Source organism: Pipistrellus kuhlii, unplaced genomic scaffold, assembly GCF_014108245.1.
Source record: "Pipistrellus kuhlii isolate mPipKuh1 unplaced genomic scaffold, mPipKuh1.p scaffold_m20_p_42, whole genome shotgun sequence".
Lineage (NCBI taxonomy): Eukaryota > Metazoa > Chordata > Mammalia > Chiroptera > Vespertilionidae > Pipistrellus > Pipistrellus kuhlii.
Window position 1 is genome coordinate 1,258,651 of NW_023425543.1, and position 23,769 is coordinate 1,282,419.

At 44.3% G+C, this 23,769-nt stretch overlaps 1 protein-coding gene across 3 annotated transcripts in view; it reads right to left on the reverse strand.

Annotated features, from left to right (window-relative positions):
• Nucleotides 1-20,856, reverse strand: part of AKAP13 (A-kinase anchoring protein 13) — a 149,397-nt gene extending 128,541 nt beyond the window's left edge. For 2 of the 3 annotated variants that reach the window (XM_045572006.1, XM_045572004.1), the window contains exon 1: nt 20,495-20,856. In XM_045572006.1, the coding sequence (XP_045427962.1) occupies nt 20,495-20,840 (346 nt within the window). In that variant the 5' untranslated portion in view covers nt 20,841-20,856. The remainder of the gene's footprint in view (nt 1-20,494) is intronic. The other variant, XM_045572005.1, reaches the window with a different exon arrangement.
• Between the last annotated feature and the right edge of the window lie 2,913 nt (nt 20,857-23,769).

The window sequence follows — 23,769 nt, forward strand, 5'->3', positions numbered from 1 at the left end:
GGGAGTCAATCAACCTACAACCTGGGCATGTGCCCTGACCGGGAATCGAACCGGGACCTCCTGGTTCATGGGTCAATGCTCAACCACTGAGCCACACCAGCCGGGCAGCCTCACTGGTGTGGCTCAGTGGTTGTGAATTGTAAGCTATGTGGCCATATCTCCTGAAAAAGATTAAGATGGATTCCGTAGTCCCTCCTAGACATCCTAAAAGGATTGTGTTTTGTTTGGTAGTGTTTCACTCAACCACTAACAGCTTTCCTTTCCCGTTTTTCTGAACGAGTGAAGGCAAAAATAAACATCAATGCAAAGTAAAGACTTTACTTCATAAATAACTTATTCCCGTGTGGATTTCTCCCGCAAACCAAGACAAAGGTTCACCGGCACTATTAGAGTAAGAGGGATGAAAACAACTCTCTAGTCGTTCCTTTTAGGGTTTCTTTTCCACGCCTACACCACCTGTAGCATCCTGCCTGCTGGTGAACTGGTCCAGACACGTCAAGATGGCCACTGGGACCGGTGACTTTTGGTTGTTTTCTGTTTTGAGGCGTTGGTGTAGCGGCAAGAAGCTCCGGAGTGCTAATGTTCAGCCCGAACAAAACATTCATCAGGAATAAATGCAATTTATGTAACAAGTGGTTGGCTTACGTGGGAAGTCCTGAATCACTGAACAACACGGTTTAGTGATTAACAGAGAGGTTGGGTTCATAGAAAGAACACTTCTGACTGTCCCGAGTCCAAACACTCCACCACCCTTTGCTCTCATGATGCCCCCGAGCCTTAACCTGGATCGGTAAGAACACAATTTCTGCTGGCAGATGTCAACGAGGGAGGGGAAGAAATGTGGATTCCTGTGCAAACTTATCATCCATCTTTCTGTTTCCAGACAGGATGCTATGGTAACGGCATAAGCAGCAGATTAGAACAAGCCACGCTACTGGCTACAGGGAGGGCTGTCCATGGGGAGTTCTGGCTGTCAGGAAGGCCATCACTGTCAACACAACCCCGAAAGGGAGGAGGAAGGAAAACTAGGCACCTAGCTGAAACCGGTTTGGCTCAATGGATAGAGCATCGGCTTGGGGACTGAAGGGCCCCGGGTTCGATTCCGGTCAAGGGCATGTACCTTGGTTGTGGGCATATCCCCAGTAGGGTGTGTGCAAGAGGCGGCTGATCGATGACTCTCTCTCATCGATGTTTCTAACTCTCTATCTCTCTCTCTTCCTCTCTGTACAAAATCAATAAAATATATTTTAAAAAAAAAATACTGTTCCCTATGGAAGATACGTCTGACCATAACACCCCAGTTCCACTAACCAAAGAAACTTAGGGATGCTGGTAAATCATAGAAAGGTCCTTGTGGAGTGCCAGTTCATTTCAGCAACGAAGAAATTGAGTGGTTTGCCTAGTCATCCACAACTAGTTATATCCTGTTTCCCCGAAAATAGGACAGTGTCTTATATTAATTTTTTTCTCCCAAAGTTGTGCTAGGTCTTATTTTCAGGGGATGTCTTATTTTCGGGGAAACACGGGTAGTTAGTGCTCAATAAATTAAAACAGATGATGAGATCAATCCAACTGAAGGACGTTTCATAGCTAAAAAAAATCTCTTCTGTATCTTCTATTCGGCTAACAAGTGCCACCGTTAAAAGCTGAGGCTCTCAAAGTTGAAAGCACAGCAGAGAGAGAAGAGAAACAAGCCTTCATTTGAGCAAGACCTGAGGGGTTCTTGGAACTTCTAGTTTTGACGGAGAATGAAAGGGAGGCCACGTGATCTAGAAAAGAGAGAAAAGGAGAACTACTTGGTCCTTTCTTTTTTTAAAGCCTTTCAAACCGTGAAAGAAAACAGAGGAAAATGATTTTAACCAAAAGATGCTTAAGTTTCCCCCCCCTGATTTTCAGATTATCGCTGACCAGTTGAATGACAGTGGACCATTTATTTAACTCAAACCTATAAAAGGGAAAGGGGGAGGTAGGGAGGATGGAAAAAGGGAGCTGTTTTAAGTAGGATTTTAATGTAATTGTAATACCTCATTCATACAGCTTTGTGAAGTATAAGGCCTGGCTTACAATAGATGGTCATCAAATATTTGCACCTAACCTTTCTCTTCCTGCAAGAAAACAGGCCTGGATCCACCAATAAATCCAAATATTGTTCCAAGGAACTGTGCTGCCCAGAGTCCATGCACTAATCACACAAAATTAAAATCAGGATGGCAGTGATGGGGCAAAAAAAGTTTTCCTCTATACTTTGGTAGTTTCAAAAAGCTTTTGTAATAAACAGTTTACTTTTATGGTTAGAAATAATTGTTTGGGAAAAGAAAAGAAAATGTTTCAAGAAGGGTTTTATCATCCTGTGTTGGAACTATTTTTAACAAATGTTCAAGTTAGCTTACACTATTCTAGGCTTCCAGGACCCAAACTGTGTGCTAAAATAAGATTTTATAATCACCATCAGAGGGATAAGATAACAGAGCAGCAATGTTTTAACTAAAGACAAACTGGCCGGTGTGTCTCAGTGGTTGAGCATCAACCTATGAGCCAGGTGGTCACAGCTGGATGGCCACCGGGGCACATGTCAGGTTGTGCGCTCGATCCCCACTGGGGAGCATGCAGGAGGCAGCCAATCAATTTTCTCTCATCACTGATGTTTCTCTCTCTCTCCCCCCCTCTCCCTTCCTCCCTAAGATTAATAAAAATATATTTTAAAAAAAATAAAAGATTGCCGAAACCGGTTTGGCTCAATGGATAGAGCGTCGGTCTGCGGACTGAAAGGTCCCGGGTTCGGTTCAGGTCAGGGGCATGTACCTTGGTTGCGGGCACATCCCCAGGAGGGGGTGTGCAAGAGGCAGCTGATTGATGATTCTCTCTCATCGATGTTTCTAACTCTCTATCCCTCTCTCTTCCTCTCTGTAAAAAAATCCATAAAAATATATTATAAATAAATAAATAAGTAAGTAAATAAATAAAAGATTGTTCTATGCTTTAAGGAAGAAAGGAAGGAAGGAAGGGGCGTGAGAGCTGTGATGCACCACCCGATGACACCTTTGTGACTGCTCAGCATCTCCCCTCCCTTTCTGGTGCCTCGCTGGCCTCCAGGTAAGTGAAAGCCGGTAACAGAAAAGACTCGCTTTCGCAGTACCGGACACCTCCTCCCTGTGAATCAGAAGAAACCTCTTTTCTCTGAATGACACCTGCTGCTTCACACTCTGCATCAGCCCTCTCTTTACTGTCAAAGTCAGGTCCATCCTGGGTGGGATCCGTGAGTTTACAATTTGGTCAGTAATGTAGAGCACATACACAGGTTCCAGAAAAAGAGACATTTAAATCAAGAAAACGTCTCACCTACAAAACAGAGATATGCCCAATAGATACGAGGCCAAAGCTGCAGAAAACAAGGCTGTAACCTATAAACAAGCTGAGCACCTCGGGGAGGCGATGGCCGAGGTGTAGGCTTTGATGACGGGAGGTGAGAGCGCCCCGGACTGGTTCTTCTGGCGGCTCAAACTGGTTCGGCCACGGTAATTGCTAAATCTATAAAGGAAGGGCCTAGAACACCATAAACACGGATAGCTTTGTTGGGTGTTCTTCTTCCTTCACAGGGAATTTCCAAATGCGTAGCAATTCGGTGAGAACCTGGTTTTACAGAAACCACTACCTGGTCTACCACAGACATTCCTGATTAGGAAGCTTAGCTGATAGTATAAAGGGGTGATCAAGGAGTCCCCAGAATTCGGTCCAGACCAAAACAAAGGCCAAGGAGTTTAGGACTAGGTAGCTAGTCCTAACATTTCTAAGACAGGTATAATCTCACGGTGTTTTCCCACCTATAAATGAAGGGAAGGAAAACGAAAGTGCCCACTGCTGCCCAGCCAGTGCGGCTCAGTGGCTGAGCGTCAAACTATACACCAGGAGGCCACGGTTCGATTCCCGCTCAGGGCACATATCTAGGTTCAACGCCCGGTAGGGGTGTGTGCAGGAGGCAACCGATGGATGTTTCTCTCTCACATCCTTGTTTCTTTTTCTCTTACTCTCCCTTCCTCTCTCTTCCTTCCTCTCTCTTAGAGCAATAAAAAAAGGGAAACAAACAAAGCTGTCAGAAATCCACCCAGGGCCTCTCTCAATTTTCTGTTCTTTTAAAATAAACTGATTCTATGAGGAACTTTTATAATAATATGAACAATAAAGATTGATTTAAAATTTTAAAATAAATAAATAAATAAATAAATAAATAAAAGAATCCGAAAGACTAGAGAAATCAGAAGGGTCATGTGATAAAACATGAATGCAAAATAAAGAGTACCACGGTACAAATATGCACAAATAAATAAATAAATATTCTAAGTGACAGAGATCAGTCTGTGGCTTTTTTTTTTTCTTTCTTTCTTTCTTGCCTTCTAATAACTTAATCAAGTTCAATTTTACAAAGCAAAGTGAACGAAAATGGAGTTGTATAAGGAGGCTTACATTCACCTAGGTCTTTTACAGATAAAGTAGTATTTCCTTCAAATAGTTTCTATTTGAAGTAAACTCTTAACTGACTCCTTCTAAACCTACAGCTTGCCCAGAACAGTAGAGACATCAACAGTAATCTGTTATCGCCAGTAAGCTGCTACTGAATGATGCCTTGACAGAGAGAATTCAGTAGAAATCTCCCCCATTTCACAAACCACTTCTATATAAATGCTTCAGATACCCTCAAACTCAACCAGCTTTTTTTTTTTTTTTTTTTTTTTTAAAGAGACTGGCAGAGGCTTGAACAAAGCTCAAGGGTTAGGAAAATAATGGGGGAGGGGGAAATAATCCAAAATAAGTATGAGTTAGCTTGCATTTTTCTCCCTCACCAAAAGAAAAATACATTTTTATAGAGATAAAAAGTGGGCAGTGTTTTTGCAGTATTTTGCAGCCAAAATAAACTTATAAAGTTAGGCAAAGCTAGGAAGGAGGTTAGAATGAGTTGAGACAGCTAAAAAAGAAAGCTGTTTTCTATCGTTGTGAGGCTAAAGTAGTTATTCCACGGAAAAGGAAGAAATGAGAACTAATCTGGTATGCAGCATGCTCACCAATACAGGATCCCAGATCGAGCTGGGAAGAGTTCTCTCATCCAAACGGCCTCCCAATGACATTTGGAATTCATTAGTAAAAAAAAAAGAAGAAGAAGTATTTCTATCAATCGAAGAGCTTTTGAAAGTTTTTCTCAAATGCTCAGCTATTTTTTCAGTTATTATTACTCTCAGATGATGACAAAGAATCACAACATCTTTGGACTCGGAAAAATTCTTAGAAATCATCTGCTCCAGGCCATTCGCTGGTCTACACGCAACCCAAGAATGACACTTCTGCTGTGGCTGTGAGACTGCAACACGGATTGTACCAACCCCTTTTCTGATTGACATCGCCTTTGCCTGCATCCACACAACCAAACACAAACACACAACTGCACCGCATTATTTCTCAAGTTACAACTATCGTGGTAATTCATTTTCTTACAGACAACATCTCCCTCTATAAATGAGAGAAAGTGTCAGAATATTCTATACAGAGAACAGAGTTTAAACTTCAATTAATTTCAAACTGCTTGGGAAAGATAAGTAATAAATGTTAATGAACTAAAGAAAATTTTGCTATTTATATATTTTTAATTGATTTTTTTTTTACAGAAAGGGAGAGAGATAGAGACCTAGAAACATCGATGAGAGAGAAACACCAATCAGCTGCCTTCCCACACCCCTTACTGGGGATGTGCCCGCAACAAAGTACGTGCCCTTGACCGGAACCGAACCTGGGACCCTTCGGTCAGTCCGCAGGGCGACGCTCTATAAGCCAAACTGGTTTCGGCGAAAATTTTACTATTTTAATGTAGATAAGCTGAAACTAGGAACCAATAAAACACGGCCAAGAAGAGATTCTCAGTGACCTTCTACCATGATTAAAGCGTGTAATTAGCACACACAAAAGTGCCCTTAAGGATAGGCTTTCTCCCAGTCTGCCTCCAAAATACAAATTTAACAGTTCAAATGAATGAGGCTTTGCAGAATATGGTGATGCTTTCCTATTTAATACACAAATCTACCCCCAAAGATACACCTGTCATTGAGGCCTACTTCACGAGGCCCAACAAGAGTCCTAGACAGTTACTCTTCCCCATTGGAAAGTATGCTTAAGGCAATCACAGATGACATTCACCGATCTAACTGGACAAAAGGCACCCCAAGTTCAACTATTCCCACTTCCCAGGAAAGAACAGGAAAAGAAAGTCCAGGGAAAATGCACAGGTTTACTGAAAGGATAAGAACAAACCTGTTTCTAGAGCTAAGAAAATAAAAGATTCTCCTTGATTACATCAATCATGGTGCATATCAGAATCCCAGATTCCTGCCCCCCCCCCCAGACCCCATGAATTAAACTCTCTCCTCCCTTCACCCCCCCCCCCCCCCAGGACATTCTGATTCTGAGCCAGGACAGAGAACTACAGCCGCTCTGCAGAGTTAACCATATACATTTTCTGCTCCCTTTCTCTTCCTAAACAGAGAGCGGTTTGTCTGGTTTTGGTTGGTTGGTCAGTTGGCCGGCTGGCTGGCTGGCTGCTCGGTTAGAAAACCTAGGGCCTTGTGGTTCTTATCACAAAGCCAATGGTGCATACTTGAACTCCCAAACTAAACCCTACATTTCCCGAGGGCCAGAAGGAAGGTCACCATTTTCCTGGGCGCCCTCACCAATCATGTCAGCAAGAGCCCTCTGGGAGACGGTCAACCAGTGAAGGGAACGAGTCCAATAAAAACAAAATGCGAAGAAACCGCTTGGGGAATTGCCTCCCGTGCTTTCCTCTTCCCTGACCTGAAAAACAACTTTCCGATGGACCATTAGTCCCGGGAGGGAGAGAGGAAGGGAGAGGATCAGCTGGGGAAACTCTAGAAGGAGCACATGATCCCACGCTCGAAATGCAAGAAAATCAAGAACTCAAGAAAAGCCACGAGGGAAAAAGGGAAAACGCAGATCAAGGGCCTCCGAAGTATGAAAGTAAACAATTAGGTAGGAAAAGAATGGTGGTTATTAGGCCATTCTAAACAAGAGAAACACAATCTCTTCTGTGGTCATAAAATAAATGTCATGCGAGATCTTCTGAGCCAAGACACAGCTGAATTCAAATTCCAGCTCCCCTAGCTAATAACAATACTTCATTCATGTGCCACACGTTCTCTCTTTAAAATAAAAATAAAAAAGCCCTTCCCCGTTGCTCAATGGTTAGAGCTTTGGCCCATTGATAGAAGGGTCACGGGTTCAATTCCTGGTCAAGGACACATGAGGAAGGCAACAAGTTGATGTCTCTCACAGAGATGTTTCTCTCTCCCCTCCTCCCTCCCTTTCACTTTCTCTTTAAATATCAATGAGGAAAAAAAAAAAATATCCTCAGGTGAGGATTACAACAAACACTAATACCCTCACTGGGATATGGAGGAGGAATACCTTATTTCACCAGAACGTAACACCAAAACACTTTGCTGAGGGTCAACAGTAGGAACCAGAGGTACATTTTGAAGCAGGTCAAGGGCTAGCTATTTTACGTGACAGAAGTTATCTGAAAAGCAGGGAATCTCAAAGTCCTAAAACCACTGGAAGCTCACCTGGTGTACCTCCAAAAAGGCCTGGCCCCTCCCGAGGAAGAATATATTGATATTTCCAGTATCAATCCAGAATTTAATATCAGATAAGCAGCAAAAGATTAAAAACAAAACAAAAAAAAAAAAAAAAAAAAAAACACAAAAATGCCCTTTGTTTCTAAGTTAGCAAGCTTAGAAGGTAAAATTAATGCCAAAAAATCAGTTGTTCGAGCATCAATTTTCCTTTTTTTAAAAATATATTTTATTGATTTTCTACAGAGAGGAAGGGAGAGGGACAGAGTTAGAAACACTGATGAGAGAGAAACATCGATCAGCTGACTCCTGCACACACTCTACTGGGGATGTGCCCGCAACCAAGGTACATACCCTTGACTGGAATCGAACCTGGGACCCTTCAGTCCACAGGCTGATGCTCTATCCACTGAGCCAAACGGGTTAGGGCAATTTCTGTTTTTTAACTCCTTCCCCAAGCACCCAGTACAGTGCTAAACATAACTGCACAATGAGTAGAGTTGTTTATGGATAATTCTTCTCTTGTTGTTGATGACCTCACCCAAGGATATTTTCCCATTGATTTTTGGAAACAGTGGAAGGGAGAGGGAGAGAGAGAGAAACGTGGATGTGAGAGAGACATGTCAATTGGCTGCCTCCCACACACACCCCAAACGGGGCTGGAGGCTGCAAACCAGGTATGTGCACTTAACACGGATCGAACCTAGGATCCTTCAGTCCACAGGCTGACGCTCTATCCACTGAGCCAAACTGGCTAGGACTGGAGTAATTCCTAAGTGTCCACTTACATAACAGGCAGCTCAGTGAACTGAGTTACAGAAGGATGATCCCATTCATTCTTCATTAATGCTCTCACAGATCTAGAATGTCCTTCCCTACCCAACGCCTCAAGCAGATACAGCTGCTCTCTCATTTGTTTCCACCTCCCTCTGTCCAAATCTTTTTAAGTCTCTAGCATGTACCAAACTGACTCATTTTTCTGCTTAGCAAGTCTGCCTCGATGCACGACTTCTGAGCTCAGGAAAAGAGACACACATGCTAACGCCAGCCCTGAGCCTCCTGTCACTTCTTAGACGCTCACAGTCGATGTGCTTATGTCTCACTTTAAAGACTCGTTTCTCTCGGAAATGTCCCAGACTGGCCAAAGAAAAATGTGCATAACCCTTTGCCAGCCCAAACCTGAAGGTGAAATTTAACACAACCCAGAACACTTACCCAAAGACTCACAACACTCTGCCACACGCTTACATTACAGGAAGTCCCTCCCCCACCCCTCATGGTCACAAAGCTGCCATTCCACAAGACACAAGCCCAGAGTGAACTTTAGAGAATAGATTCCTAACTGTTCTCCCGGGCCACGTCAGTCACATCCAGTCACAGACTCCCCACACACAAGGGGAAGGCTAAAAGGAGAAAGAGTTCCGAGCAGATGCCAGCAGATTCTGAGTTAGGACATCCTTTCAATGTGTCGTCTGCTCAAAGACAGACATTGAAAAGAAGCAAGAACAAATTAACCATTCATCTTAGAGAGGCGTCCACACCAAGAGAAGTCATTCTGACGTCAGAATTCACAAAACACGGAGCCCACCAGCTTGCTTGTCCAATTTGGGAGCTCCCGAACTTTTTTTCCAAGTGGCTAAATGAAAGAAAACCGGGCCCGTAACATTTGTACAGTCTATTTCCCATTGTTATTCTCTATGTGACCATCTACACCTCACTACAATATTTTCATTTATGTGCGGGAATCTTTTTTGTTAATTAGCACTGGAATAGAAGCTATTGACTATGGCAGAGGAAGAAAAAGGAAAATGACCATATTCCTCTTCGGTCTTTTTAACTGTGCAACTATTCATAAGTTCCTGCTTTGTTTTCCCCTCGGTTTAAAGCTCCTTCACACAATTAGCAATTCACTTTTGCCACAAAATACCATTTCAGAAATGAAAGGCAATCTTTACAACAGTTTAAATTAGCCCCCTGTCAGAGTCTATTTACATAATACAGATCTGAAAGGCAAGTTCCAATTATACACTGGCCGCAAGCAGCAGTGCTGAGGGAGAGGAAGGCTGGATGTGAAGGCACAGGAAGAAAGTCAGAGGGATCTCTGAAATAAAGCCTGATCTAATCAAGACCAAAATATAAGCGCGCCCTTGACCGGAATAGAACCCAAGACCCTTTAGTCCAAGGGCCGACACTCTAACCACTGAGCCAAATTGGCCGGGGCTTGCAAAGACAAGGTTAAACTATCTAAGTAGTGGAAAGTTGAGTTGCTTAAGCATGTGGGCCGCTGAAATACACACACTCGGAGGTTCCTGGTCAGCAAGCCCACCAAGGAGAAAATGACCTCAAAAGGGTGAACCCACAGCAACTTCTGTTCCTGTGCAAGGTGCACAGTCAAGGGCAGCCCTCTTCTCAGCTGTGCTCCCACACTTGCCTTCTTCTCTATAACCTAGGAGCCTGGGATCAGACCGATGGCTCTGCTCCTGCTCCTGCTCCTGCTCCTCGCTGTCACCTACTTCAACTCCATTCCCATCTCCTTCTCTCCCGGTGGGAAACCTTCTTTTGGAGCTGAAATAACACTTTCAGGGGACCTAACGGTTTTGTATCCTTGAATGAAACCAAGATGGGTAACTAGCACCAGCAGTGGCCTCTGAACTCTAAATCTCCCCCAGCCTGAGCAACTGATCTCTAAGTAGCTCCTGACTACTGATTATCTACTACTGATCTCTAAGAAATTAAGCCTCTGGGCTCCAGTAAGGGTCTTTTCTGAAGGTGTGCTCACCTTCAACTTAACAACAAAACAGCTCAGTTAAAAAAATGGGTCCAGAATCTGAACAGGCACTCCTCCAAAGAAGACAAACAAATGGCCAAGAAACACGTGAAAAGATGCTCAATTTAGCACGAATCGTCAGAGAAAGGCAAATCAAAATCACAATGGGATACTACCCCACACCTATTATGAAGACTACTATTTAAAAAACAAAACTATTGGAGAGGGTGTGGATAAGTTGGAGTTCTGTGCGCTGCTGGTGGGAACGCAAAATGGTGCAGTCGCTATGGAAAACAGTATGGTGGGTCCTCAAAATAATTAAAAGCAGAATTACTACATGATCCAAAAGCAATTGCTTCTTTCGGGGCCTAGCCCGGAATATGCCGTTTCAAATGTTTGCTGAACAGAATCCCAAGAAATTGAAAGCAGGGACTTGAAGAGACACTTACACAGCCATGTTCATAGGAGCATCATTCACAAGAGGAGCAGGTGGAAGTCACACGATCTCCATGGATAGACGGATGAGTGAGTAACAAAATGTGATGAATACATACGATGAGATACCATTCATCCTAACAGGGAAGGGTGTTCCCATACACTGATGACCCTTAAGGGCATTACACTAAGTGACATAAGTGATTTGTCACAAAAAGACAAATACAGTGTGGCTGCATTTATGCCAGGTGCCCAGAATAGCCAAATTCCCAGGGAAAGAAAGTAGAATGGCGATTGCCAGGGGCCTGGGGTAGGGGAACGGGCAGTTATTGTTTAATGGGTACCGAGTTTTAGTTCTGAAGCTGGGCGATGGCGATGGCCACATACAACAGGAATGTGCTTAATACCACTGACCTGTACACGTAAACACGACTGCTACATTTTATGTTAATTGTATTCCACCAACATTAAAACATTTTAATGCAGAAAATAAAGATTACTGGCACACAGTCCGCAGATGCTGTTTCCTGCGTGTATAAATGAACTCTAAACAGACTGCAGGCAAAAGCAAACAGCCGCTTTGCAAGAGGTAATCGAAGCCAACCTTAGAAGTCACCTCCTCCAGGAAGTCTTACTGCATCCGCATGCCCGAATGAATCACGCCCCCTCAGTACACAATCATTCACCAGCAGCCGAAGCTGGGAGCCCAGTCATCCTGACAAACTCAATCCACGCGACCTTGAAAATGTCCGGTGGCCCTAGCTGGTTTGGCTCAGTGGATAGAGCATTTGCCTGTGAATGAAGGGTCCCAGGTTCGATTCCAGTCAAGGGCACGTGCCTGAGTTGTAGGCCCGATTCCCAGTGGGGGGCCTGCAGGAGGCAGCCGATCGAAGATTCTCTCTCATCATTGATGTTTCTATCTCTCTCTTCCTCTCCCTTCCTTAAATCAATATATTTTTTTTCTTTTTTTTTTAAAGAAAAGAAAAGAAAGAAAATGTCCAGTGGATCTGCTAGCACCCTCTTCTCACTGCTCTGCACTCAGGCCCTGGTCGCCCCTGCCCTACTCTATTGTCATTGTCCCAACTAACGTTTCTCTGCCCCCAAATCACTATTCATACTGCTCCCAGGATGAGCTATCCAAAATAAAAGCAGACTGCCCTGCTTTGGCTATTGTGGCTCAGTCGGATACGCGCTGTCCCATGCACCGATGGGTGGCTGGTTTGATTCCTGATCCAGGCACATGCTCAGGTTGCAGGTTCAGTCCCAGGTAGGGTCGGGTGCATGTGGGAGGCAACCAACTGATGTTTCTCTCACCTGGATATTTCTCTCTGTTCCCCCTTCCTCTCTCTAAAACAGTGTTTCCCAAAGTGTGGTATGCGTCCCCCCAGGGGTACGGGAAGTTTGGTGGGGGTATGCATTGCACCGGAGTTTGGTGGGGATATGCACTGCAGCGTGCTTAGCTGCACCTAATTCTACGTTCTCATGAGTATGAAGGGTACGCAGCGTTACGAAAATTATAGAAGGGGTACACATATATCAAAAGTTTGGGAAACACTGCTCTAAAACATCAAATTTTTTTTTAAGTTTGAATTGATTAAAACGTTTGACCCATCCATTCATAAGCCCTAGACTTATCCCACGTCATATTAAGAAACCCTATGGTAACGCTTTACGGAAACACAAAACAAACCTTACACAATGGCAAAGTAAACTCACCCGTGTGTCATAGGATACAGCATTCTAGATACAATTGTTTCAAAAAGCCATTGCCACATAGGGCCCTATGGAAGGTTACTAACAATGTACAAACACAATGACAATCGCAGGAAGGAGGCAAGCGCAACCAAGGAAAGCAGAACTTGAAAGGTAACTAACAATTGGCCCAACAAAGCAAATTAGCCATTGATTGTTTTCAACACAGCTATAGTAAGAAGTCATTAAATACCAGCGTCCCTAACCACCGGCAGGGGGTTAGGGGCTGGGCCGGGGCCATGTGTGACACTAGCCCAGTGAAGGGTCTAAGAGATAACAGGAAATCTACAACATAGGCTAGAAAGCAGTGTGCCAGATCAGAAAAGGTTTGAGAAGTCAGAAAAGGAGATTACGTACAACTGTGTGAATAAAGGAGGGTTTAAATAGGAAATATCCTTCAAGACCAGTATCAAAAGCTATGTCAAATGTGAAAAAGAATAAAAGAAAAAAATTGAATTAAAAAAAAAACCAACTTCTTTTAAAAAGCTATATCAAATGTGGACATGCAGAGATGGGAATGGAAAGTGATCAATGCCCATTTCTCAAATGGATAATAACAGAACCCGTATCTAGAGTCTGGTGAGGATTAAGATGAATAAGGGTGTAGAGAGGGCGCTGTACTAATCTTGGCATACAAAAAGAATAATCTGATGGTACTTATGACTATTGTTATTGTCACCAGCATATTAATCAAGGAATAAAATCTAGCCCTAACTGGTTTGGTTCAGTGGATAGAACGTCGGCCAGTAGACTAAAGGGTCCCAGGTTCGATTTTGGTCAAGGGCATGCACCTTGGTTGCAGGCACATCCCCAATAGGAGGCAGCTGATGGATGTTTCTCTCTCATTGATGTTTCTAACTCTCTATCCCTCTCTCTTCCTCTCTGTAAAAAAAAAATCAATAAAATATATATATATATTTTTAAAAAGATGATGATCTGAATTAGAAAGCAACACTTTGAATAGACATTGCCAAATGAATTATTAGGGAAGTACAAAATTTATGAAGGCACCCAACTATCTGAAACTATTTTCTTCACAAAAATCCAAATAAGTGGGAATGTATTTTAAGAAGAAAAACAGATCTCCAGGGGAAACAAGAAATCACTAAATTCTATGAGGGGAGGTGGAAAAACTGCTCACATAAACCAAAAATAATATTTTATAAATCATAACATTTTTATACTAGTATTTAAGAGGAACAGTCATTTTAAAAAAACACACACAACCTAACATACGGGAAAATAACTCAAAAACTGCAGAGATCAGTAATTTGTGCAGCTTTATTTAATTTTCCATGTCTAATTTGATAGAAACCTCAGATTTCATACAGAAGTGCTTAATATAAGGTTTATGGTTCTATTCATGTAATGATGCTGTTGAAAGGGAAAAAAGGCTACTCAGCACTCATTTGCTGAGTTAAAGATGTCTGTTCCAAATCCTGGACACATACCATGCCATGATGTACAGAGACAGTTCATGGTTACAGTATTATAAACTGGAGTAAAAAACGCCATATAAAAATCACTAGTGAGAAGATAATAGTTTGTTAATGACTTTCAATACAACTAGAATAAACATATTAAAGTTTAGCAGGAGTAGATGTTATCATATGTGAATTATATATCAATGAAACTGCTATTTTAAAAAATGACATAGGCAGAGAATGGCAAAATCTTACTAATTTGCAACCAATCGATTATTTCTCTGCCTCCCTCTTTTCCTCTCTCTCTAAAAATAATTTTAAAAAGGGAACAGATCCCCCATTCGTGATAAAATTTTAATTAAATGTGCATGCCACGCTCTCAGAATTCTCCTTTTGCCATCACGTACTAAGACTTCTCTGGCCAGGGCAAGCAGACAGAGATTCATGAACAGGTTCCTCTGAAGGACCAGGCTACTCACAATGACAAAAAGGAATCTGCATGTCCTGTCTTAGGAAGTCACCTAGACTCAATATTTATTAAATGGTTCTATTTATTGCTCTGCAGTTTAAAAAAAAAAAATGTTTAAAGTAGAGTAATGTGGTTGGCAATAATAGTAAGATAATAAATTCATTATTCCAACCATCGTAGGAAGGAAGAAGTCATTGCAACTTGAGGGATTCTCACTGATGTAAAAATTTCCTGTGTCCCATTTCATGGCCAATATCCCAAGTTTTATACCCTCCTCTTGGACTCAATGAAAAGTGGGCCATTCACGTTATTTCCCAGAAATGACAAATTCAAGGGCAGGAGCAAAGCAGCAACCTGCTCAAGGTCACACAGCTAGGTAGGTGACAGAAACACGGCTGAACTGGGACTCCTATCTCCTTTCAAATCCTCTCCCAACCATAGCTTGCCAGGGAAAAGCCATTGTGCTGGGCGAGGAAGGGAAAAGAGAGGGAATCGGGTGACAGATGTGGAGGTGAGGAAACCAGCGAAGTATTCAGTTACCGTTATTATCTCCCTTAGCAGAAGTCCAAAAGGAAAGAATCTTTTTCCCAGAAATTAGCATGTGTAATGACTGTTTCTTTGCCAGAATCACTTCCTGGGCCTCAAAACCCCATGGGAGTTAATAAAGAACAATTCGCATGGAAGGGACCCTAGGAAAGACAGCTGCCAATACAGTTCACTGAATCCCTCAGATCTTTCCCCAAATATCCTGAACCAGGTGTCTTTTTTTCAGTCTACACAACTCCATCCCCTTTGCATTAAGCAGATATACACCCCCCAAAAATACACATGCTTGATGTGAGCTAAATGGGGCGCGAAGCTGGGAAGTGGGAGAAGTGATTTAATTTGGAAATGGTGTTTGCGTTTTTTCTCACTGCAGACTGGCTCCTTATCCCCTTAACACTTCGGTCCTGCTAAAATGAGCCCCCAAAAAACTGGTTTTTCAACTTCCAAAATAGGTTAAATATGAACTAATTAACTGTCTGCAAAAACACTTTGTAGACGGGAAAGAGTGTGCAAATGTTAATTATTAATGTAAGTTCACGCGGCTCCTGCATGGAAAAACACAATTCTATGCCGGCCAACTCTCTGCTGCTTCCAAGGCACACACACAAGAGCCCTGCAGGTTTTTTAAGAATTCTAGGAAAACGTTAAGGGCAAACCACAGCGATGTTCTATTTACAACGAGAACAAGCTGGGTTTCTAAACTGTCCGTTTGGGATATAATTATATCAGTGGGGGGAAATGTGACGTTTAAGGCACAGACAACACAACTAGTCTGTTGATAGTCACAAGTCCTGGATGAAAATTAGAGTTAACTGATTTGAGAGAAGCAAAGTAAAATTTATGACCCTCGGTTTTCTCACCGAAAAAGGCGGGGGCTTGCCGTAGCCGGTGTGGCTCAGTGGATAGTCAGCCTGCGGATTGAAGGGTTCGGTTCTGGTCAAGGGCATTTACCTTGGTTGCGGGCACATCCCCAGTAGGGGGTGTACAAGAGGCAGCTGATCGATGATTCTTTCTCATCAATGTTTCTAACTCTATATCCCTCTCTCTTCCTCTCTGTAAAAAAAAAATCAATAAAAATAAATTAAAAAACCAACTTAAGAGACAAACAACATAGGCAAAGCCACATAGCAAAATGTCACCAAGTGCATCTCAAAGAGCCAATTCTCTAGCTACTGATTCACGAGCTTTTGTGCCATAAAACGGAACCGTACATACATGCATAGAAAAGAAGCGTAAAAAAGCATTTCTGTTTGAAAATATTAGACAACGGTGATCATATGTAGAGTATGTGCTACATATGTACCTCTTAAAACTGGAGATCTAGTTTTTTCATAATCCCCAGAGCACAAGGGCTAAGCTATAGACAGCAGACATTTAACAAATGTTTCTTTGATGTTTATACCCCCAAAGACTTCAAGAATTCTGTAACGAAACTTTCAGCACCACCGCTCTTCCAGGGACTCCAATTTCCAACCATGATGGAGTAACGGAATCCAGATTTATCCTGCCACACCCCTCACCACCAGGATAAAATAAATGAGGCAACATCTTCTAGACACTGGACAACTGGCACAGCAGGGCTGCGATCCCTAATGGAAGGGAACAGATGAGATGAGCCCCACAACGGGACCAGCTTTCTCAGGGGGAGGCACACCCTGGACCTGGGTACAGTGAGGAGGATCCATGGCAGTCTGCTGAGAGTTTGGAAGACTGAGGAGCCTAAAGGCTGAAAGGGGACCAGAAAGGAGAGAGGCTCCATGAAGGATGAAGGACCCCCAGAATCAGAAGAGAGGTCTACTGGAGTCAGACAGTGAGGAGAAAATGATGCACGCATATTGGGAAAAATCTATGAGGGCGTCAAAGAATGACCCAATGGCCAGCCAGCCAATGGTCCAATGACCCAATGGTCCACCTAGGAACCAGGAGGTCACGGTTCGATTCCCGGTCAGGGCACATGCCCGGGTGGTGGGCTCAATCCCCAGTGTGGGGCGTGCAGGAGGCAGCTGATCCATGACTCTCTCTCATCATTGATGTTTCTCTCTCTCCCTCTCCCATAATCAAAGTATATTTTTAAAAATATATAAAAAGAAAGAAAGCAAGTGGAGGGACGATGACACTACCTTCCTTTGTACTCTTCTGAGATATTCTGACAGTGTTTGCTCACTGTTTATTGTGGTTTCGCCAGACTTCTTCAAGTACTGGCATCCAGTGTCAGTTCCTGTGATTTCACAGTAACTTGGGCACGTGCAGGAGGCAATCAGTGGGTGTGTCTCTCTCATTTCTCAAAACTCCCTCCCTCCTTCCCACTTTCAGACAATCAATGGAAAAAATACCCTCGTGTGAGGATTAACAACACCAAAAACAGTTATCTTGAAGGGGAAGTGAGTGGTTTGTTCACGTCTCTGAATTGTTCCACATTATTTAACCCCCAGTCCAGTTGTATCGTAAGCAAGTTTGGGAAATGCAGTCAAAATCCTTATCTATCACTTTTCAAGACCGATGTAAAATAAGGAAGAAAAGCCGGAACTGTCCCAATAACTATTACAAATGTCGAAAGCAATTTCCTAAACACTATAAATGCATAAGAGTTCTATGCAACCGAACCGCTCTGCAAATTCCACTCAAATCAAGTGATTGAGAAGGTAAAAGCTGTTTCTATTAGCATTCAGTTCAACGACCATCTTAAAAACTTACATCTGATGAAGACTAGATTATCAAAGGGACCCCTTATGACAGAAGCGTCTAACTAAACTCCTATACTCAGAAGCATCAGATTTTTAAAAATACATTTTTAAGTCATACAAAATGTAACAAACGTATATAGGCACCTACTTGAGGTCAGGCACCCAATCTCACTTATCCATAAAAATACTGAACGCATGCCAGTACACCTTCCACGATAAGATACCCAAGCTCTGAGAAGTTAAGTGGCCTGCCCAAGGCTACACTAGTTTGTTTTATTTTTAATATATTTTATTGATTTTTTACAGAGAAGAAGGAAGAGGGATAGAGAGCTAGAAACATGGATGAGAGAGAATCATCGATCAGCTGCCTCCTACACACTCCCCACCGGGGATGGGCCCGCAACCAATGTATTGTACATGCCCTTGACCAGAATCGAACCCGGAACCTTCCTGGCAGGGGGTACACAGTGAATTCAAGCACATCCCAGGCCCCAAGCAGTCAAACTAGAGGAGGAGTCCATTCACACTAGACATGTATCGCTAACATTAGTCAGGCAAATAAAGGATGGGTGAGGATCCCTCAAACAAAAGTATGCACAACAGGCCCACAGCTGAGAAGGAAAGCAACTAGTCTACTTGCCACGTGTTGTCATCCTGTCTGTTTGCGTTTTGTTCCTCCCTAACAACCCCTTCCAACCCTCCTGCCTCACAATCCCCCTGCACGTTCACGCCAAACCTACACCTTGTTGTAGCTTATTATTTATTATAGTTTAAAAGGACAATGCTTGCTTTTGGTTGACACGTGCATTTTACTTGATATAAGCATTTAAGAAAAAAGCACCATGCTTGACCCACCCTTAGGGCCTTTTTCTTTAGCCTTCTCAAGTGAAGAAAGTTGATTTCTTAAAGCAAGATGAGGCAAACCAACCAGAAGAACCCAGAACACTTCTGTAAGGTATTCACTTAGCATGAGAAATCAATCAAAGCACATTGCCAGCGCACACACTATTTCTCCAAAATTTTCTTTACAAACTTGTTAGCCAACAGAGCCAAACATCAACAGGACAACGATTGAAATTTCTTTGGAGAGCCACATTTTTTAAACGTAAACTTCTTCTAACGCCACTTCTTCCAAATGGATTCGCCCAGGCCGTGGAATTTTGTGGAAGAGCCACACTCAGGGGACCAAAGAGCCGCATGTGGCTCGAGAGCCGCAGTTTGCCCACCACGGGGTTAGCAGATGGCAAAGGGAGGTAACAACTGATTCTAACAACATCCTGGTCATTTTGTTTCACTAAGAATTTGTACAGTTAAACCAGTTCCAACCACAGGATTCAGAGTATCACGATAAGCTAAATGGACCAAATTCAGCTGAATCATGCACCCAAAATTTGACAAGGCCAGGACTTAAAGCAGTCTGCACACCCTCAAGACACCAGGAAGAAGGAATACAAGAACTGTAAGAGTGATTTATCCCAACCAATCAAAAGTCAGCTTTCCAAAACAGCAGCATTCGTCCTGATCTGGACAACCCCATATTTTAGGAAAATTGAATAGGCTGCTGCTTCTGAACATAAAGGGGAACCAGAAGAAGAAGAAAAAAAAAAAAAAAAAAAGAGGGGGGAGGGAGGAACATGGCTTTTCCTTTCAAGTACCTTCACTGAGGGTAAAAGCTGAGAATGAACCCTGGGAAATACAATCCACCTTGCACTGTGAATCCTAACTTCACAGGAAGCTACACGTGATGGAATCATGTTGCTCTAAAGAACTATTTCCTAAAAAACAAATAAAAGTAAAAACCTAAAACTAAAAATCAAAACAGCCCTAACCAGTGTGAGGGTACCGGTTCCATTCCGGTCAAGGGCACATGCCCGGGTTGCGGGCTCCATCCCCAGTAGGGGGCGTGCAGGAGGCAGCCGACCCATGATTCTCTCTCATCGTTGATGTTTGTATCTCTCCATTCCTCTCTGAAATCAATAAAAATAGTTTAAACATACACATAAAAAAAAAATCTGTTTCTCTTCTTCTGATATAAAAATGTTAAGGGTTTTTCCCAAACTGGTGTTTTTTTTTTTTAAACTCTCCGAGTTTGGCTTCGGGAGTGGGGAAAAGTGTCCGAAATCCATGTTTACAAATTTTTTTTTTTTAAAGTTTTGGTTGGTCTCAAAGGAAGGCTGCACTTGAAGTCCAGCAGAGTTGATCCCAAGGCGCGCTTTGCACGGTCCCAGGGCGGGTCCCCTCCCGCGCCAGACCCCGACCCTCCCGGCTCCTCCCCACCCTCCCACCCCGGGCCGCGCCCCCCCCCCCCCCCGAGAGATCAGGCGCCCCCAAGCGCCCCCCGAAGGCCAGACCACAGCTCCCTCGCGTCCCAAGCACTTGGAAGCGGACTCGATGGGCCGAGAGGGACCCACGGAGCAGCCGATGCTCCCTCCCCGCCCCATTCGGGAGCCCACGGCGGAGGGAGGAAGAACCACACGGGGGCTAGAGGGTCCAGGCCTCCAAGGATGAAGGAGGGGCAGCCATCGCGCCCCCCACCCTGGGAGCTGGGCCGCCCCGAAGGCTGGGCTGCGACCAGACAATGCGGGAGGTCGGACGGACGCGGAGGGAGGAGGCGCAGGGAGGGAGGCGGGGGGCCGCGGGGACCGGGGAGGGGGGCGCTCCGCCGCCGCCGCCGCCGCCGCCACCCATTCATCCCCGTCCCCGCGGCCCCTCCCGGTCCCCGCGGCCCCGCTCCCCTCCCCCTCTGGAGCCTGAGTCCCCGGAGCTCCGCGCCGACCCCTCCTCCTCACATCGCCAAACTTCCCCCAACTCCAACCAAGTTTGCGCTCTCTCACCGTGCGGCGCCGGGGGGCAATCCCCCGCGGACCCAGTCGGGGCAGCAGCTCGGCACCTTGGCCGCGGAGAGAGAAACAATGGGCGGCCGCTCCCTCCCCCGATGGACGGCTGGAGCGGCGGCGGCGAGGAGGAGCGAGAAAGGCGCTCACGGCGGAGTCTCCTCCGCTGGTTGCTCGGTCCTCCGCGCTGGCTCTGCGCACAGCCCCCGAGTCCGCCCCGCGCATGCGCGGCCGGGCGCTCCGAGAGGGGCGGGGAGGCCAAGGGGGCGGGGATGCCGAAGGCTGAGAGCTGGGATTGCATAGCCAGGCTGTCCGTCAAGCTCAGTGGGGCCAATAGGAAGACGCCTAGGCGGGGCGCTCCGGTTGCTAAGGGAAGCTGAAAGTTGCAAGCCGCCAAAGCTGCTGCTTGAGGCTGTTCAGGAAAGTGCCCACCCCACCCTCTCTCCTCTCCGTCGTCCTAGCTCCGGAAACCGCACTTCCTCTGGGTGCTGGTGCTTACCTGAGCGGTGGCCCTCCCCACATGCATACTGAAATGATTTGCTTTTCTATTTCCCTCCACTTAAAATCAGGAGGGGTTTAGGGTCCTCTGTGTCCAGCGCCCAGGAGAGTGACTGCTAGGTATTCAACAAGTGTTTTGGATGGATGGATGGATGGATGGATGGATGGATGGATGGATGGATGGATGGGGTATATGGCCGCATCAGGATTGTGACAATGCATTCCAGGAACTTTGCACTCAGTGATGACAAAATCATACAGTCTTTGAGTTGCAAAGGACCTCAAAAATCTGGAGGTGGGCATTTGATAAACAAAATGTGGTCTATTGGTACAGGAAGAAACTTACTCGTTGTTTTTAACGTATTTTTTATGGAGTTCAGAGAAGGAAAGAGAGAGAGAGAAAGAGAGAGAGAGAGAGAGAGAGAGAGAGAGAGAGAGAAACATTGATGATGGGAGAAAATCATTGATTGGCTACCTCCTGCACGTCCCCTACTGGGGATCAAGCTGCAACCAGGACATGTGCCCTGGATCAGAATTGAACCCGGGACCCTTCAGTCCGCAGGCAGAAGCTCCACTGAGCCACACCAGCTAGGGTGGGACTTACTGTTTTTATAGTTGTGTGTTTATTTTAACACAGATGGGAGATGGGCAGGGGAAATGTCTATCATGTCAAACCATCATTTCATTGATTTCATTTCTTAGGTCAAATAGGAAGCTATAAATAGTGAGTCTACTTAAAGAAAAATATCTTTTTTAAAAAAGTGATTGAGTGAGCCTCGACCTGTGAAACAGGAAATCATGATTCTATTTCCCGTCGGGGCACAAACCTGGGTTGTGGGCTCCATCCCCAGCTGCAGAAGGCACTGATCAATGACTCTTATCACTGATGTTTTTGGGTTTTTTTTATCTCTCCCTCTCCCTTCCTCTCTGAAATCAATAAAAATCTATTTTTGTAAAAAAAATTATCTTTATTGTTGAAAGAATTATAGATGTCTCCTTTTTTTTCTCATTAACCTCCTTCACCCAGGACGGGAACAACCCCCTCCCCTACCCCCACCCTCAGGCCTTCACCACACTTTGGTCAGTGTTCATTGATTATATGCATATACATTCTTTGGTTAATCTCTTCCCACCTACAACCCACCCTGGGGCTGATCTCTTTTATAAAGCATTAGAACAAATTTGTCCCAGGGCTCTTATTTCATACCAGTGGATACTTTATTGCTTTTAAGAAACAAACAGTACCTGGCGGTGCTTTGAGGGAATTTCTACTTTTAGCCCCTGGCTTGGGGTCCAGCCACCAAGACCTCAGTTCCAATTCCGAGGTTCCCACCCCCCCCCCCCACACACACACGTGATCACACCTGAGGCAATCAATGCATCTTATCTACAGGCAACAATGATTAGTTCAGGGTTGGGCATCTGACCTCTAACATGTCAGTCCGGGGCGACCTAGTCAATTCTACTCTGTTTAAACTGTCCAGGTAGCTGACTTTTTTTTTCAACCGGAAAGGGGAGGGCTATGCTTATTCTCGACCATCTTGGTACCAAGAGGAAAGAATCTCTTCAAATGGAGCCAACACCGTGGAAAGGTTGAGAGATAAAGAAAAGCAATGTTCGGCCTGACCGGTTTGGCTCAGGGCATAGAGCATCGGCCTGCGGACTGAAGGGTCCCAGGTTTGATTCCGGTCAAGGGCATGTACCTTGGTTGTGGGCACATCCCCAGTAGGGAGTGTGCAAGAGGCAGCTGATCAATGTTTCTCTCTCGTCAGTGTCTCTAGCGCTCTATCCCTCTCCCTTCCTCTCTGTAAAAAATCAAATATATATATATATATATATATATATATATATATATATATATATATATATATATATATAATTTATGGTAAATATATATGACTTAAAACTTTCTAGTAAACTGCCTGGTAGGTGTGCTGATCGGAGCCAGCCAGCTGGGAGAGGGACTTTGGAAGGTTGGCCAGCCACAGGAGGTTGGCTGTGAAAGGGCACTGACCACCAGGGGGGCAGTTCCTGCATTGAGCGCCTGCCCCCTGGTGGTCAGCGCACATCATAGCTACCGTCCGGTCATAACGGTCACTTACGCTTTTATATATATATTGAGAGTTAGGGGCTGCTGGGTTGATGGAAGGAAGGGAATCACAAAAGCTTCAGGAGTAAGGAACCATCCTGACCTCAAAAAATTAAGTTACTGTCCTATTTCTTAGTCAGGAATCACGAGGATTTAATGTTAGGATGTAAAAGAGACTTCCTCCCAGTAACTGCAAAAAGACAAACCCTTTGGGGAGTAGCACTCATTTTGTCAGCGTTGGTTCGTGTTTACTTTAAGCGGAGGTCCTAGTGGAGAGGATGGGGGCTGTGATTCTGATTCCAGAGAGCTTTATGGGCTGGCCCCACAAACGGCACATTTCGTCTGATTGCTTTTCTCTTTAGGCCCAGCCTTTTCCAGTTTATTCAGCTGCTCTCGTAATTATCCCCAATTATTTATAATAGTAGGTTTCTGAAGCTGGAGTTAGAGAAACACCATGTTTTTTGAGCCCTAAACACTATTTAATGGAAATGACTCCAGCAACGCATGTGAGCCCCAAACTCAGGTTTTCTGGGGCAGATTTTTTTTTTAAACCTTTTGGTTTCATCTCTAATGTAATATTTTCCCAAAAAAAATTACAGAGAGTTTGCAATATTAAAGAAGAGAAGTCCATATGTGCACATAA